We start from the raw sequence: 18,494 nt of genomic DNA on the forward strand, positions 1-18,494 counted from the left end.
AAGAAGCAATAAGTGTGACATAAAATAATTCAGAGGTATTTTCTGGATCACTGCAAGATGGTGAAAGTCAGAAGGAATAAACAAAGAAAACATGCAATCTCCCACTCCATTAGTTTGCTTGGAGTTGACAACAAACAAAAATCATCATTAAAGGAAAGAAAATGCACAGCACATTCAAATAATGGCAAATTCTCTGTGTCGCATCAATTAAATACAAATTGTGAGGAACATTAGGCTTCAGTTACTACTTAAATCCAAATACTTGAAGGTGGTTACTTATCTTCAGAGTTCCTCTTGCACTTGTTTTTTTGCTAATGTTTCTTTTGGATTATTCTATTTTGTTGAGTGAGGAACTCACTGAACTTAATGTACATCAATGGGATTCATGCATTGATACAGTAGTGGCAAAGATTTGAACTGTCCAGAATTGTAAATTCAGCGATTTCTCGCATGCCCAATACAGCCAGTGATGGTCAAATTCATCAAAATTGAGGTTCCACAGGCCTCATTTGGGCAACATTGTTAATTTAAAAATATTAATTCCTCCAACTGTGTGATGATAATCAGGAGAGAAACTTGCATTTGATTAGAAAACACTCAGGTCAGTTTTTAAACTGTGCCATACAATCCTTCACTGCTGATTACAGGAATGTAACCAGTCTCCTTGCCTGTTTGTATTCATCACACAATTGTCATTATTATGTGGATCCATGGTAGGTTAATCTAATTTCTCATTTTTGGTAAATAAAAAGGCATTTATCAATAATCTCTGCATTTGCATTTCCATGGGAGTAATCACAAGAATGTTACCATTACTATAGCTATTCATTATTAAGTTATATCGAAGTTACTTATGCCTTTGAAGATTGTTGCTAGCATCAAATACTTTACTTTTGATTTGTTCATCTCATCCCAGAAGCAAGGAACCAAAAACACAACTGAAGAGAAATTCCCATGATCATCTAAACTTGGATTACTATATTCATTCACTGAAGAAGTGAACTATGGCATTACCTCAATACATCTACAATAATATGTTGCATAATTCAAAAATTGCAAATCACAAACCAAATTTTACCCTGCAAACACGAGGCAATAGATTATACCAACATTTTACGGGCAAGTTGTATTCTATCCAGAAATTTCCAATAATGCAAACATAATGTTTTTACTGTTAATAAAAACTAAGCAAAGTAACCTTTAGTAAACTCCATCATTTTTAACAATGAAAAGTCACGTCACTCTCAAGATTTGTCATGGTTACATTCTAGAATTATAACAGAAAGCAAATCCATTCAGCAATCGAAGGAACATTGATGCCATTCAAACTCCTGAAGGCAACGGTGCTCACCAGCCTGCGGATATCCTTCTCGGACTCCCATTTGATTTTAGCGATGGCCTCCTGATGGGACTGATGCTCGCTCCTCAAGTTCCCAGCTTTTATCTTGTCTGCCTGAATCATGTTGCTCAGCGACTCCTCCACCTGCTTCTTGGCTGACTTCAGTTCACTTATTTCCTGCAACAGCTTAAGGCGCTCAGAGTCAAATGCTTTCCGAGCCTCGTCCCGGGCCTCATTAGACAGCGCTGTTCTTACTTTGTCACTGCTGCCATCTCGCAACGCATTCACAAGCGACTTAAGTCGTTGAATCTCTTGGTCTTTGATTTTGATCATGCGTGCAAGTTCCTGATCGTGCTGTTTTATTAGTGTCTCTCGAACAGACTGGAGTTCCTTCATTTTATCCTCATGGAGCTTGCTTTTCAAGTCCGTGACCATCGCCGTATGTTTGTGCTGCTCTTGCTCTCGTATACGCTTTCCCTCCTGCACCTTCTCTCGCTCAAGTTTATTAACCTGGAAGGAGAGCAACACAGGAAATTGGAATGACTGAGTTCTAAAATGTGAGATTTCAAACCACAACTTTTTCAATGAATCAGGATAAATATCCTCAAGAAAGTTAAACAAAATCTAAAATCCTGGTATTTGAGGTACAAAATAAACCAGAATCAAGGAATGTCATAGCTCTCTTGCTTTTCATTTGATTGCAAAGTCAAAACAGGGATTGAAATTAAATAGGAAAGTGTTAATTGGGTGGGTTGGTGGCAGGGTGGGGAAACATTTCTACCAAAGGAGGGTAGGACACTCCTTCCCTCTGCTGTCCACAGGTCACCCTTTGACAAGGTATGCATTTGCTTAGCCCAGCCCCACCCCTGATCTGGGTCACATGAAGCCATGGGAGCAGGTGGCGGATGGTGGTATGAGCAGCTGGTGCACATCACAAGTCCCGGTTATGCGACCACTGACGCCAAGCAGACAATCTTTTGAAGAGTACACTGCAGATGCTGGGGTTAAATCAACACGCACAACACGCTGGAGGAACTCAGCAGGTCGGGCAGCATCCGTGGAAACTAGCAGTGAACATTTCAGGCCAAGACCCTTCATCAGGACTGAAGAGGGAGGGGCAGGGGCCCTATAAAGAAGGTGGGGGGAGAGTGGAAGGTACCAGGTGAAAAACCAATCAGAGGAAAGATCAAGGGGTGGGTGAGGGGAAGCAGGGAGGGGATAGGCAGGAAAAGTGAAGAAGGAATGTAAGAGGAAAGCACTATGTGTAATAGAAGAAGGCAGAGTCATGAGAGATCATTTGAAAAGTATTGATCATGGCTGGGGTCAGCTATCTTGTAAAGACACTGCTCAGAATACGGCAACAGAAAACTACTTCTGTAGAAAAAATTGCTAAGAACAATCCTACAACTCTGCACAAAATAAGTTGGGGTGCGAGTTAAGTTTAATTTACACTGCCTTCCTTCAGCTGATTACATCATAAAGTTATAAGAAGTTCTTAAGCAAAAATACTGAGAGAAATTAATTCTGCTGAGTAATTTTTGCAATAGCTCCAGACAATGTAAAACCAGGAAAGATTATGTAGATTTATAATACATAGCGGGGAGCTGTGGAAGCTAAACGATTAATTGGATGGATCTGTCACAAGGATATTAGGCTAATTGGCTTTAAAGTTTGTTGTATTTACTCGTTGGTCTTTATCTGTAGAAACAATTTAGAAACAAGAGCAAAAATTTAACTTTTGCGCGTAACAATTCCAAAGAAAGCGGAAACTATACACCCGAGTTGATCAGCAGAAAATATTTATTAGAAAAATAATGGCTCAGAGCTTATCCTGTAAAGCTACTAATTTTTAACACTAGAAATCTAATTCCACCAGAGTAAGAAGCTTGTTCTCTTTTTTTTTCCCTGAAGCTATCTCACCTCCTTTCTAAATGTGGATTACTTTGTGAGTTGGTGGTGCAGTGAGCAGAGTTGCTGCCTCACAGATTCATTGACCCAGTTTGAATCAGGGACTCAAATGCTGTCTGTTGCAGTCTGCACATTGTCCTGTGACATTTGCTGGTTTCCTCCAACTTCCAAAGACATGTAGTTTGGTAAGTTAATTGAATACTGTAAATTGTCCCTACTGTGGGTGGGTGGTGGGGTTGCAGGAAATGTAGAAAGATGTAGTTAGTGGATATGCTAAAAAGAACAGGTTACAGAGAAACCTGTGAAAGAACAGGACAGCAGTAAATTCCGTAAGATCCAGCATAGATCCTTTGTGCCAATAACCATTTGTAGCATAAGGAGATATGGGATATGGCAGAATACGACATAGGAAATGACGGTCTTCAATCATAATCAACATGACATGCTCAGAGAAATAACTGGAGGATAAACTCATAATTGACCCAAGAACTCTAACGTATATTGTTGCTGCTCGTTTTAGGTGAACCATCTCGACACAGGCAAAAGATTCAGCTTGAGGTTCAACACTGTGCCACCCACTATCTGTTAGCAAGTTATTCCAAATGTATTTGATGACAATTTTTCCCTTCTTATAAAAAAAATAAACCTTTACAGAGAAAGGATTTCTTCATGAGACACATTAGTAGTTCATGTCATAAAAATGTTAGCAATAAGAATGACTGAGGGAAATATTCTATTATTGTCCTGTTTTTCCATTCCAAAAAATTATCATGAACCTTTTACACCTTCTACCACAATCCTTTGATTTTCCAAAAATCCATCAACATCTGCTCTGAATATACTCAATGACTGACCATCCACAGTCGTCTAAGGTAGAGAATGCCAATGCTTCATAAACATAATTTTCTTGTCAAGTATACTAACCTGGAGGCAAATAACACTGTAGCAAGCCCCTTAAGATCTTTATATTTAATTGACTTATAATAATTAAGAAAAAGTTTCTAGTCTGTTAACTTCCCCGAAAAGTTTATAACCTCTGGAATAAATATAGAAAATCAGGGGCATCTACAAAGGGAAGAAAAGCAATCAAATCTAAAAGAGATAAGATCAAAGATGCACACAATCACATACACACACTTCCCATACATTGTGGATGCAAAATGTCCCATTTGAGTGTTCATTTGGTCAAATTTATTTTATCCCATAGATGCTATTTTTAAAATTAAATTAAAGTTCTGATTAGAAGTTAAGGTCTTTAATCTGTCAATTGACTGATCTGAAAAGAGAGGATTATGATTATTTTAATTTGCTATTAGAGTAACCAGTGTGCTGGGAAGTTTTATTCTATGAACATAGAACTTCAAATATCCAAATTAATCTTCACTCCATTAAGTGTTTTAATGGAAAAATGGATGACTGTATATTAATGATTCTCTAAGTTAATATTCTGACCAACACGATGTGTGGCTATCAATTGTCTGTATTCACATTCTTTGATTTCCTTATAATATAGCTAGCATTTGACTCATCGGGTCTTTGCTGGCTCTCAGAAAATTCCCATTAATAGCATTCCTTCACACAATTCCCAGGAACCTGTTCTTTTTTCACATGTCTGTCAAGTCTCATGACCCATCTCTGCTTTTCCACACACTCATTAAGACCAGGCATAATTATAGTGGCCAGCTAAAATACTAGCTTGCACATTTCTGACAAGTGGGAGGAAACGGTCACACAGGGGAAAACCAGATGGTCACAGGAAGAATGTATAAAATCCATACAGACAGTTCCCAAGGTCTGGATGGAAGCATGGTCATTGGACGATGCAACATCAGCACCACTAGACACCAGTATTACAAACATTCACCGGTGATTCAACAATTGCAGTTTGGTCTACAATGCCTCAAGAATACTCAAATCCTAAAAGTTTAGTGTTTTTTTATAATTATCAGTCTATACAAGTTCTATTACCTTGTTCTGAAATGGACCTCCTACAGTATGTGATAGATATGAACCCTTGATTTCTCAGTCTAGCTTGTCTTGGCCCTTGTGCCTTATTTATCTACTTGTACTGCACTTTCTCTGTAACTCCAACACCTTATTCTACATTATGTTTTGTAATACCATTCTTTCATTCATTTCTCAGTAACTGTCTTTTATCACATGCCCATCCTTGATTCTCCACATACTCATTAGTATCAGGGTGAATTACAGTGGCCAGTGTAGATAGCAATGCAAACAAAAGCTATTCACTTTATTTAAAAACACCAACATGAGGAAATCTGCAGATGCTGGAAATTCAAGCAACACACACAAAATGCTGGTGGAATTCAGCAGGCCAGGCAGCATCTATAGGAAGAAGTACAGTCGATATTTCGGGCCGAGACCCTTCATCAGGACTAACTGAAAGAAGATATAGTAAGAGATTTGAAAGTGGGAGGAGGAGGGGGAAATCCGAAATTATAGGAAAGACAGGAGGGGGAGGGATGAAGCTAAGAGCTCTTACCCCATCCTCCCACCACCCCACTAAAGATAGGGTTTTCCTTGTCCTCACCTACCACCCTATCAGCCTCTGGGTCCAACATATAATTCTCCATAGCTTCCACCACCTTCAACGGGATCCCACCACCAAGCACATCTTTCCCTCCCCCCTCTTTCTGCTTTCCGCAGGGATCGCTCCCTACGCGACTCCCTTGTCCACTCGTCCCCCCCATCCCTTCCCACCGATCTCCCTCCTGGCACTTATCCTTGTAAGTGGAACAAGTGCTACACCTGCCCTTACATTTCCTCCCTCACCACCATTCAGGGCCCCAGACAGTCCTTCCAGGTGAGGCGACACTTCACCTGTGAGTCGGAATGTGTGATATACTGTGTCCGGTGCGGCCTTCTATATATTGGTGAGACCCGACGCAGACTGGGAGACCATTTTGCTGAACACCTATGCTCTGTCCACCAGAGAAAGCAGGATCTCCCAGTGGCCACCCATTTTAATTCCATGTCCCATTCCCATTCTGATATGTGTATCCATGGCCTCCTCCACTGTCAAGATGAAGCCACATTCAGGTTGGAGGAACAACACCTTATATTCTGTCTGGGTAGCTTCCAACCTGATGTCATGAACATTGATTTCTCTAACTTCCATTAATGCTCCTCCTTTCCTTCTTACCCCATCCCTGACATATTTATTTATTTATCTACCTATCTATCATTTTCCCCCTTTTTTTCTCTCTCTGGCCCTCTCACAATCACTCCTTGCCTGCTCTCCATCTCCCTCTGGTGCTCCCCTTCCCCTTTCTCCCTAGACCTCCCATCCCATGACCCTTTCCCTTCTCCAGCTGTGTATCCCTTTTGCCAAACACCTTTCCAGCTCTTAGCTTCATCCCTCCCCCTCCCGTCTTCTCCTATCATTTTGGGATTTCCCCCTCCCCCTCTCAAATCTCTTACTATCTCTTCTTTCAGTTAGTCCTGACAAAGGGTCTCTGCCTGAAACATCATCTATACTTCTTCCTGTTCCTGTAGATTCTGCAGACCTGCTGCATCCCACTAGCATTTTGTGTGTGTTGCTATTCACTGTATATTGGTTTATGTGGCAAAAATAACCCAATTACATTACGCATTATTCTGTTTCCATTGATGAAGCAACACTCACCTTACATTTTTCCTGATGAAGCTCTATTTGTATGTCAGTCAGTTTAGTCCTGAGTTCCTCATTAGCAGCCTGTAAGGCAGCGATCAGGGCTTCAGGCTTTTCAGCCTTCCCACGCCCCTTCTTGGACATCTTCAGTTCTTCCTGTTATACTTTTGAATTCAAGAATAAATTGCCATTTTATTTTAGTGCAAATTCACTAGCACTTTCTGTATCACATTCCCTGGCATCCTCCTGCCACCAGCAGGGCTGTGCAAAGCCTGGATCATAGACATCAAAGGAAATGATTCAGTAAAGGTGACTGAAAAGAAGGTACTTTCACACATCTAACACAAAGCTGAATTTGTCAACATAGCTTACAAAGGCAGAGGGAAGATAAATACAAGGGAAAATTTGTCACCAGCTCTTAAAATATTCCCATTATTTCCCTCACATTGACTTCCAAAGCAGCCCCTCTGGAATTCTTTTTGAGAATCTGCCAGGCTGTTGTAACAAAAACATCCGCATCAATGGGAAAATAGGGAATGAAATTTGTCACTGAAATGCCTGTTTTTGCCTATTCAATTCAATGTTAGTTTTTGATACAGCAAGTATTCTGAGTCAATAGAAAGAAATTCTGAAAAATAGCAGAAATTTTTAAAAATTGTAAAAAAAATTAACAATACATCATATTTTTTATCCCAAAAATATAAGGTTTCTTTGACGGGCCTAGAGCAGGGTTTCCTAACCTATGGTCCATGGACTCCTCAGTTAATGGTAGGGGTCCATGGCATGAGAGTTCGGGAACTCCTTGCCTACAGGGAACACAAAGCTGGTTTGTTTGAATTTATTGATCCTACCAATGAAAAGTACTTCAGTGATATGTAAGTGGCCACTAGTGGTGTTACTACAATGTCAATTGTTGTTCATCATACCTTCATCCATCCATGTCCATCCATTTATCCAATGAAGCGGCAATCATCTGTGAAAATAAATCAGTAAAAATAAATGAGTTTGATTTTCAAGTACAGTTAAATAATTGATCTTTCTAACCGTTTTGAGAATGGCAATGCAATGGTTAATGCTCCAAACTAAATGGCATTTTTTCTTATAATGTACTTTGCTACACCACCAATTGAGAATCGTTACCTTTTCAGGACTGCATTTACTCACAGGTGGTGCCATTCCTCAGCTAGGATCAATGACATTGGGAGATTGCCTTCTCTCCCTGTAGGTAAAAAGTGTGCCATGTACTTAGTGTGCAACGGTCACACCTCAGTTAACATGAGCTCTCATTTCCTGTTAGCTCATTGCAATACAAGACCATAATACATAGGTGCAGAATTAGGCCATTCAGACCATCAAGTCTACTCTGCCACTCCGTCATAGCTGATCCCAGATCCCCCTCAACCCCACACACCTGCCTTCTCACCTTTGATGCCCTGACAGATCAGGAAACTATCAACTTCCGCCTTAAATATACCCACAGAGTTGGCCTCCACTGCAGGCTGTTTCAGAGCATTCCACAGATACACTACTCTCTGGCTCAAAAACAAAATCATCCTTAACCTTTGATCTACAAGGTTGCCCCTCAGTTTAGAGGCTGTGCCCTCCAGTTGTGGATACCACCACCATGTCCACCCTCTCTAGTCCTTTCAGCATTTGGTAGACTTCAATGAGATCCCTCCCAATTCTTCTAAACTCCAGTGAGTACAGGCCCAAAGCTGTCAAACACTTCTCATATACTAACTCCTTCATTCCCAGAATCATCCTCATGAACATCCTCTGGACTCTGTCCAATGAGAACACATCCTTTCTGAGATATGGGGCCCAAAACTATTGATAATACTCCAAGTGCAGCCTGACTGGTGTCTATAAGGCTCAGCATTATCTCCTGGTTTTTATATTCTATTCCCCTTGAAATAAATGCCAACATTGCATTTGCCTTCTTTACAACTGACTCAACCTGGAAATTAACCACCTGGGAGTCTTGCAGAAGGACTCCCAAGCCCCTCCGCACATCTGATGTTTGAACCTTCTCCCCATTTAGATAATGGCCTGCACTATTGTTCCCGTTACCAAAATACATTATGTGCAATAGAAAGGCTGTAGTGAGTATGGATAATAATAATCTGTCATTGAAAAGCTGAACAATGAAAAAAATATACCAATTAGCATTATTATTTTTTTTAAATGCTTGAATGGAGATTTTAAGATGCAAATACAAAAAATAGCATACAAAAGACTGGGTTGTTGTAACTTTCTAAGTATTTTAGTTGGAATTTAAAAATAGCATGCACTGGTTGACTTGGAATATTTTTAAATATAGATTGGGAAAGCTGATGCACAAAGAGACAGGATTTGATGAGACGAGTGGTATCATTCAGCTTAGTTCTGTCTAAAAGCTACATAACATCAATTTAAGTATCATTCAATGGATGAATTAACAGAACAAGATTCTGCTATTTCTCTCCCCAATGCAGGGACAAAATTACCAATATCTGTTGTTGCCGTCTTATTTTACTTTTTAAAAGAGAGTCACACCAGACAGTCAGCCGTTCTTGTCTGGTGTGTGGTGTCAGGACTAGTCTCCTTTCGGATTAACCAGGTCACGATATGAACATTCCTAACTCGACCCTTGTATTTTCTTTTCCCCTGAGGCCGACTAGCTACCTCGACACTCAACCCACTATGGATGAAAAGTGTGCTCAGGGGTGCCCCAACTTGGATTCAAACTCTGGAGCCTTCGCTCCGGAGTCCGGTACTGATACCATTGTGCCACCAGCTGGCCATCTTATTGGAGAACAGCCATTGAATCATGGAAGTGAAGACATGAGTTTATTTCTACTCCAAGTCCAGTGCCACTTACGGAAATTATTTTCCATAAGCCCATAAGACATAGGAGCTCCTCCACTCAATCATGGCTGATCCTTTTCTCCCCTCCTCAGCCCCATTCCCTGGCCTTCCTCCCCATAACCTTTGATGTTGTATCCAATCAAGAACCTATCAAGCTCTGCCTTAAATACACCCTATGACCCGCTGCCTGTGGTAATAAAATTCTACAAATTCACCACTCTCTGGCTAAAGAAATTTCTCTGTATCCCTGCTTTAGATGGATGCCCCTCTATCCTGAGGCTGTGTCATCTTCTCCTAGGTTCTCCCACCATGGGAAACATCCTTTCTACAACTACTCTCTCTAGGCCTTTCAACATTCAAGAAGTTTCAATGAGATCCCCCCCTCATCCTTCCAAATTCCAGTGAGTACAGACCCAGAGCCTTAAAAATATTCCTGGTATGATAACCCTTTCATTCCCGGAATCATCTTTGAGAATCTCCTCTGGACAGTCTACAATTCCAGCCCATCTTTTCTTAGATGAGGAGCCCAAAACTGTTCGCAATACTGGAGGTGAGACCTCACCAGTGCCTTATAAAACCCCAGCATCACATCCCTGCTCTTATATTCTAGACCTCTTGAAATGAATGCTAACATTGCATTTGCCTTCCTCACCACTGACTCAACCTGCAAGTTGACCCTTAGGGTGCTTTGCACAAGGACTCCCAAGTCACTTTGCATCTCAGATTTCTATATTTTCTTCCCGTTTAGAAAATAGTCTTCGCATTTATTTCTTCTATGAAAGTGTATGACCATGCTTTTTTCCAATATTGTATTTTATTTGCTACTTTCTTGCCCTTTCTCCTAATCTGTTCTTTCTACAGCTTACCTGTTTCCACAACACTATCTGCCCTTCCACCAATCTTCATATCATCTGTAAATATGGCAACAAGGCCATCTATTCCATCATCTAAATTATTGATATAGAGCATAAAAAGCTGTCCCAACACCGACCCCTGCGGAACATCACTAGTACTGGCACCAACCAGAATAGAATCCTTTTATTCCCACTCACCGCCTCCTACCAATCAGCCAATGCTCTAACCACGCCAGTGATTTTCCTGCAATACCATGGGTTATTCACTTGGTAAGCAGCCTCATGTGTGGCACTTTGTCAAAGGCCTTCTGAAAGTCTAAATATACAACATCCACTACAACCTTTTTATCTATCCTATGTTTAATTTCCACAAAGAATTCCAACAAGTTTGTCAGAAAAGATTTTCCTTTACGGAAACCTCGCTGACTTTGTCCTATCTTGTCCTGTGTCACCAGTTAGTCCATAGCAAACCTTAACAATTGACTCTAACATCTTCCCAGCCACTGAGGTCAGGCTAACTGGTCTATAGTTTCCTTTCTGCTGCCTTCTTCCTTTCTTAAAGAATGGAGTGGCATTTACAATTTTCCAGTCCTCTGGCACCATGCCAAAATCCCAATGATTTTTAAAAGATTATTATTGATGCCTCTACAGCTACCTTTTTCAGAACCCTAGGTGCAGATCATCAGGTCTGGGTGACTTGTGTACCTTCAAGTCTTTCAGCTTTTTGAGCACCTTCTCCCTTGCAATAGCAACTGAACTCACTTCTCCCCTTCAACATATGGCACACTCTTCTGTCAGGAAACGTACACATAAGCACTTAATTCTTTTAGTCAAATACAATTCAGCTTTATATTAAGAAATTACAAAATAATATTCTTTCATGAAACAAACCTAATATGGTGGCGAATAACATCTTACCATTAGATTCAGATATTGTCCAATTCTTCTTTATAATTTTCTTTTTTTTGAAATTTATTTTTTTATTGAAGTTCATCAAACATTTCCATAAGATGCATTTCAGACATTGTACATATATATCATATAATCATATATGTCACAAATCTCCACAAAGTATTTATCTGAGGTATATGCTTATAGAAAGAGTGGAAAGCAAAAAACAAGCAAAAGGAAAGAACTATGTACAAGTAGGGAGTGATTTTTTTTTACAACAGATTCATTGATTTGTGAGAATAAAATCAGGCCTATGAGGCATTATGTAGTTAAACCATTTTGATATTGTCCAATTCTATTGCCCTTGCAATGTTGTTAAATTACATTCTTATACTCTTTTGTGGTTTAAAGATCATTAATTTCAAAGTGCTTAATGATAAGGAATCCCAGAATTTTGACCAGAGACAATGAAGGAATAAAGATATAATTCTGAGTCAATCAGAAAGATGGAAAGGAACTTGCAGATGATGCTGTTCCCTTAAATTTACTGTCCTTGACCTTCTGAAAGGTCCAAGGTTTGAAAATGAGCATTCTCAAAAGACCTAATGTACTCTAAACAGCACGTTGGGAAATACTCCTGTAGACAATAGTTCGTGAATGAGAGCTGAAGTTCATATTAATTAATTATAATCTGACAGAGGGACTGGGATTAAAATATTAGGCCAGTAATCAAAAGACCAGAGGTAATAATCTAAAGGCATGAGTTCAAATTCTATCATAGCAGTAGGGGAATTTAAACTCATTTGAGGGAATTATTTGAAGATCGAATAGAGAGAATTAGACAGGAATGAAATGCAGTTCATAGCTTCTATCAGTGTCAACTATGTCACCAAGCCCATATGCAGCCTATGCCCATTGCCAAGGAAGTTTCAGTGATTAGGAAGCAGAGTTTCAACAACAAAACTAGTAAATTAAATTCAACAGTGGGTAATTCAGAAACATTGTTCTGACAGGAAGACTCAAAGCTGGGCAGTCAAGTTTTGAAAGCCCAAGTGCACTAAAAATGGGACCATTTTCATCTAATGTCTGAATACCACTATACTTGATCATTTCCATTCTTATCTATCCAGAGGTGGGCAGATGTTCATTTGAAAGAACTTTGCTTATCCTATTTTCTCTACAGTCCTTACTTGCATCCCTCCTATCTCTCATTAGTATATTGTCACTCTGCAACATGACCTGTAAGAAAAGAACTGGCTTCATTGCACCACCGGATGATAGCTCTGTCATCACAGAGCATAAGTATGGTATCCCAATGCAGAAGTTAGGTGGCAATAAAACTGAATAGGTGTTGAAAAAAGACAAGTAAGTGAGAACAGGTTCAAAGAGAACAGGATTGATGAACCTATTCGACTGGGAGAAGGCATGAACCTAATAAACTGAGAAGTCTTTGCTGTTGTAATAAGAAAGAAATCTCTTTCACCTGGTAAGTTAACAATCACTTAGATATCTAAATTAAGATACAGTTTAAATATTAACCAGAAGTAAAAATGCTAATTCAGTTTAAGATGTATCCATTTTTCTGACCGAAATGCATTTTGTCGAGATGCAAAAGGAAATGTCATTCTTCTTCTCATCATCCCCTGAGATGCCTGAGGGCATGTTGGTGAACACCATCCGGAGAAGTCCATTCTAGTTTTGCATTACATTCTCAGAAGCCACAGACAAGCAATATCATTCGCATTTATGAAAGCTGGTGATTCACTCACAAGCAGTTTTCAAAGTGCCTAGAATCAAAGAATCCTATTGCTCCGAATCCAAGCAAAGCAGATTTAATCATGGTAGCAGAGTCCCTTTGAACTCATGGGACTTCTTCAGCTACTATAACTGGTTATGCTTGTGCATGGATATCCAGCTGGAATTATTCAATGCAGAGAAGAATCCCTGTAAAGTTCAAGGTTCGACATGTATTTCTAAGTACCTGTGCCACATCATCCAAATGAGCATGGAATAACTTGACAGATCTGTGCTTGTACAACAGTTTGAAATCAGATGCAATTTCCCTCTACAAAACATGACAGTCCTCATTTTGCCCCTCAGTATTCACAGAGTATATCAACCTCAAACAGTAATATTGAGATGGCAGTAAATCTATAAATTCTGGGAACATTAATTTATTAAAGATATCCCTCACTTTACAGCCAGTTCTTCAGGGAAAAAAAAACAGGCAATTCATTGCAAGTTATCAATTAATGGCATTTACAAATGTTCACATCAGTTTGCATTTCAGTTAGGGGTTCGTCCCTTCAAAAGAACAATGGTCTGATTTTCCTGAGAGATTTCTGAAACTGTCAAAAGCTAGAAGATTTGGAATCAAACCAGGCAGTGCATGCTTTGAATTTCTTCACAGGTTCTCAGCAGTGGTTACCCAACTGTGTTCTGACGTTAGGTTCCTAAAGGAATCTAGATGCTAAGGGCAAATCTCCTGCACTTTCTCAGCAATTCCACTGCACTGGGTAATTTGCACCAGGTTACACCCGATGCAGGATCACTGCCGCCATTTACTTCAATGGAGAGGAACGGCTGCCATAGAGAGGTAATATGTAATTACGGTATGTTACTTAATTATTAAAATATCCAGATTTTCTGAAATAATTTATTTTTAAGCAGTTTGATTAAACATCTATTGAGAGTCAATCCAATAAGACTAGCATTGAATGTGGCTTCCTCATTATTTTCGGGCAATTCTTATCCTCTAGCTTAAGTATAAGCTTGTCTGGTGCACCATGTTAATGCTGGCTTCCAAACATAGAATGTAACAAAACTTTTAATACAACTCCTTTAAGAACAGGTAAACAGCATCTTTTTCTCCCCCAGGATTGTAATGTCCAATAATAGAGGACAAGCATTTGAGGTGAGAAGGGTTCTATTTAAAAGAGATGTATGGGGAAAGTTTTGTTTTTACACAGTGAGAATGGAGGGTGTCTGCTATGTACTGCCAGAGATGGTAGTGGAGACAAATATGATAGAGGCTTCCTTTTCACCGAGGAGCAGTTTCTATACCATGCAGTGACACTGCATGTTAAGACGCTCTCTACGGTGTATGTGTAGAAGGTTGTGAGCATTGCTCTACATAATCCAGCACCCTTCAGCTTCCTCAGAAAGCAGGGACATTGGTGAGCTTTCTGGATTGCATAGGATGTGTTCTGGGTCCATGAGAGATTGTGTAGGATGTGCGCTCCCAGAAGTTTGAAAATGCTTGTTGTTTCCCCCACTGTGCCATCGATGAAAGAGGGGTGTGAGTGGTACGAGTTCACTGAAGTTGATAACCATCTCCTTTGTCTTATCGACATTGAGTAAAAGGTTATTTGCCTGGCACCAGGCCTCCAGCTCTTCCACCTCTCTCTGCAGAGTGTCTCATCGTTGGTCATCACCGGCGAGCTTGGCAATGGGACCATGCAGGTGTTTGGCCATGAAGTTGTGTGTGAGCAGAGTGTACAGAAGGGGGTTCAGCATACAGCTGTGTAGGGGATGATGGGAAGGGAGGAACTGTTGTGCATCCTGACTACCTAAGGTTGGTTGGTTATGTTCTATGGATCAATAATGGATAAAGTGTTCTTCACAGCAACGTGACAGACCACAGCATTGAAGTTCAGATTGAAATTTTCTCTATTCTACTCTCAGTATACAAACCTTTATTGTTTTTGCTTCTATGATTTTGGAATCCTTACTCAGATTTCTTAAATACATTACCATCTTTAAAAACTTTCTGAAAACAGATTTATTTTAATTTGCAGCCATTTCTTCTCTGCGCAGGTTTGACCACACAGGTGAAACCTTTTGTGACACTGACTGGGCTAAAGTTGCTATACAGAGTCACTGTTGGCTGTACGTATACCTCAAAGATAATGGATCTGCACTGTTGCAATTTGATTTCTAAAACACGTATACATGACCTGACCACAAATTAAAAATGATTATCCTTTGAAGTGTCTCGGCCCGAAACATTGGCTACTCTTTTCTCACGGATGCTGCCTGACCTACTGAGTTTTTCCAGCATTGTGTACGTATCCTTTCATGGACCTGTGGTGAACTACATATACCTGTCTGGACAGGGCCCCTGCGGACTGCTCCTGTGGCTCCTCCCACAGACCCCTGTATAAAGGTGATCAAGGCCTGAGCCCGGCCCTCATTCTCCAGGATGTAGTATGGTGGTCAACTACTGCTTGTTCTTTCTTCCAGTCAATTATAGCCGATATCTCGACTTCACCTCTCAGAGAGAGTTATTGATGGTGCATCAATTTTATTGACTGGAAGTTTTAAAACATGGAAAGCGTTTTACGTCTGGAAAGATTGGATTTGGACCCCCAAGCCCCTGAAGCAGCTCTTGCCTTTGAACTCTGGCTTGCATGCTTCCAATCATACTTGGAGGAGGTTAGTGCAACTGAACCCGCTGTTATGCACCAAATTCTCCTCTCGAGGGTCACCCCGAAAGTTTACTCACTTATCAGAGGCCTCCTGACCTACGAAGGGGCACTGGACGCCCTCAAAAGACAGTACCTGTGGCCTGTGAACACCGTCTATGCAAGACATCACTTAGCTACGCGACAGCAGCGGCCTGCAGAGTCGAGCGCCGAGTTTCTCTGAGCCCTACAGACACTTGTGCGGACTTGCGATTGCAAAACACTCACGGCGGAACAGCATGCGGAGCTGCTAGTGCGAGACACCTTTGTTACAAGAATCAGGTCAGTGTACGTGCACCAGCGGCTGCTGGAAAATGCCGACCTTACCTTACGCTCAGCGATCGAGACGGCCGACACACTGGAAGCTGCTCTGCACAACACTGACGCTGTCCAGCCGCGCGATCCCCCGCCAGTTCCGTGGACACCTCAGACCCCGCCGCCGCCGGTTCCCGCGAGCGAATTTACCAACACCGCTGCCGGTCGCAATTCCACGAACTCCCCGAACCCGACCACAGCTGCTGCCAGTCACAAGTCCACGCAGTGTTACTTCTGCGGACTCGAAAAGCACCCCCGAAAATGCTGCCCGGCCCGAGAAGCGACCTGCTCCAACGGCGGGAAGAAGGGCCATTTCGCCAAGGTCTGTAGGTCTAAACCACGAGCAGGGTCGGGCAGCGCTGCGTGTGAGGCATGGGGGCCGCCATCTTGCATGCCCAGATGGGGGCTGCCATCTTTGTCAGTGCCAACATGTCCCGCCCCCTACCCACCAGTGCTTACCAGGCACCAAGACGGTAGTTCAACTCTGGCCACCGTAACCCTCGACCAAAGTGCCCCACACCAGCTTCAAGGTCAATGATAGACTTAACCTGTAAATATACTTGTAAGAAACTTCGCCCCATGGGGACTCTCTTTTAAAACAAAGGGGGGGGGGTGAATGTGGTGAACTACATATAGCTGTCTGGACACACCCCCTGCTGACTGCTCCTGTGGCTCCTCCCACAGATCCCGGTATAAAGGCGATTGAGGCCTGAGCCCGGCCTCATTCTCCAGGATGTAGTATGGTGGTCAACTACTGTTCGTTCTTTCTTCCAGTCAATAATAGCCGATATCTCGACTTCACGTCTCAGGGAGAGTTATTGATGTTGCATCAGGACCCCATGCCAATAGCCAGTCCATCTGTTTATTTAAAGGTGAGAAAAATTTGTAACTGAAACAAGAATCAAACGAGTATGAGAAAGGGTAGGAAAATGGGCCTGAGCAATTTCAGATCACCTCTGATCTTATTGAATGGAAGAATATGCTTAAGGGTTCAGATAGTCTATTTCTGTCCCTACCTCAAGAACTTGTGTAATTCATTGAAGGAAGTTTTCTGTAAATTGATCCTAATCTCCAAGGCAATCCTTGTCACTTTCCCCAAATGGATAATACCAACTTCAAGTTTATAGAGTCAGGCAGCATAGAAAAAGCCTAACAGTCCTATGCTGACCAAGATGCCCTCATCCAAGCTAGTCTATCCAAGACTAGCTCATCCAAGCTAGTCTATTTTGTCAGAATTTCACCCATTATCCTCTAAACCTATCCAATCCACATAATTGTCCAACAGTCATTTACATCCTCCCTGAACCACTTCCTCTGGCAGATTATTCCACATGTCTAACAAATAAGTCACCCCGCAAGTTCCTATTACATCCTTCCACTCTCATCTTAAACCAATGCCTGCTAATACTGATTCTTCAAAACAGCTGAGCACATTCACTATATTAATGCCCTACATGACCTTATACAGCTTTATATGATTACCTCCCAGTCACCTATGCTCCATGGAATAAAGTCCTTGACTGTCGACCCTGTCCTGCGAGCTCAGTCCTTCAAGTCAAAGTAACATCCCTGCAAATCTTTTCTGCTCTTTCTCCAGTTTAATAACATCATTTCTATAGCAGGGCAACCAAAACTAAACACAGTACTTCAGGTGCATCCTGCACAACTGCACCATGTCCTCTCAACTTTTCTATTCAATGCCCTGGTCTATGAAGGCCAGCATGCCAAAAGCCTTCTTCACTACTGCCAACTCTGCAAAATTTGTGTTTGACAACACCCCCAATGTCTCAGTTCTAGTTATTTTAGATGATCCACTAATAATAATAATAATTCCAAACCTAGATCCTGAAAAATTAATGAATCAATGTCCTATTAAACTCTGGTCAAGTTTAACTTTTCAGGTTATTGTATACCAAGAGGATCAGTGCTTAGTTCAAAGTCGTTCATCACCCAAATGAATGATTTGGTCAAGGATACCAAAGTTCATCTTTCCGAGTTTAGTAATGGTGCAAAAGTAGTTGTGTGTGTGGGGGTGGGGACGAGGATTTAAAAAGGCAAGCCGAGTGATTGCATATGAATATTGAGTTTATTGCAGAAAATGTGAAGCCATCCACCCAGGTGCACAAACAGATAAGCACAATATTTTTTTAATGATATTTAATGGATATTTAAAAGTCACCTAAGACACAAGCAGGTGATTAAGAAGCCAGTTGTATATAGGCTTTAATTACAAGAGGAAAGATGTT

At 41.1% G+C, this 18,494-nt stretch overlaps 1 protein-coding gene across 1 annotated transcript in view; it reads right to left on the reverse strand.

The window, feature by feature from the left end:
• Positions 1-11,554, reverse strand: part of LOC132405310 (janus kinase and microtubule-interacting protein 2-like) — a 110,585-nt gene extending 99,031 nt beyond the window's left edge. Inside the window, exons 1-4 of the mRNA XM_059990020.1 lie at positions 11,498-11,554; positions 7,805-7,851; positions 6,894-7,150; positions 1,352-1,849 (exon numbers count right to left, since the gene is read on the reverse strand). Coding sequence (XP_059846003.1) covers positions 1,352-1,849; positions 6,894-7,022 — 627 coding nt within the window. The 5' untranslated portion in view covers positions 7,023-7,150; positions 7,805-7,851; positions 11,498-11,554. The remainder of the gene's footprint in view (positions 1-1,351; positions 1,850-6,893; positions 7,151-7,804; positions 7,852-11,497) is intronic.
• Between the last annotated feature and the right edge of the window lie 6,940 nt (positions 11,555-18,494).

Source organism: Hypanus sabinus, chromosome 15 (genome assembly GCF_030144855.1).
Source record: "Hypanus sabinus isolate sHypSab1 chromosome 15, sHypSab1.hap1, whole genome shotgun sequence".
In the NCBI taxonomy this organism is placed as follows: domain Eukaryota; kingdom Metazoa; phylum Chordata; class Chondrichthyes; order Myliobatiformes; family Dasyatidae; genus Hypanus; species Hypanus sabinus.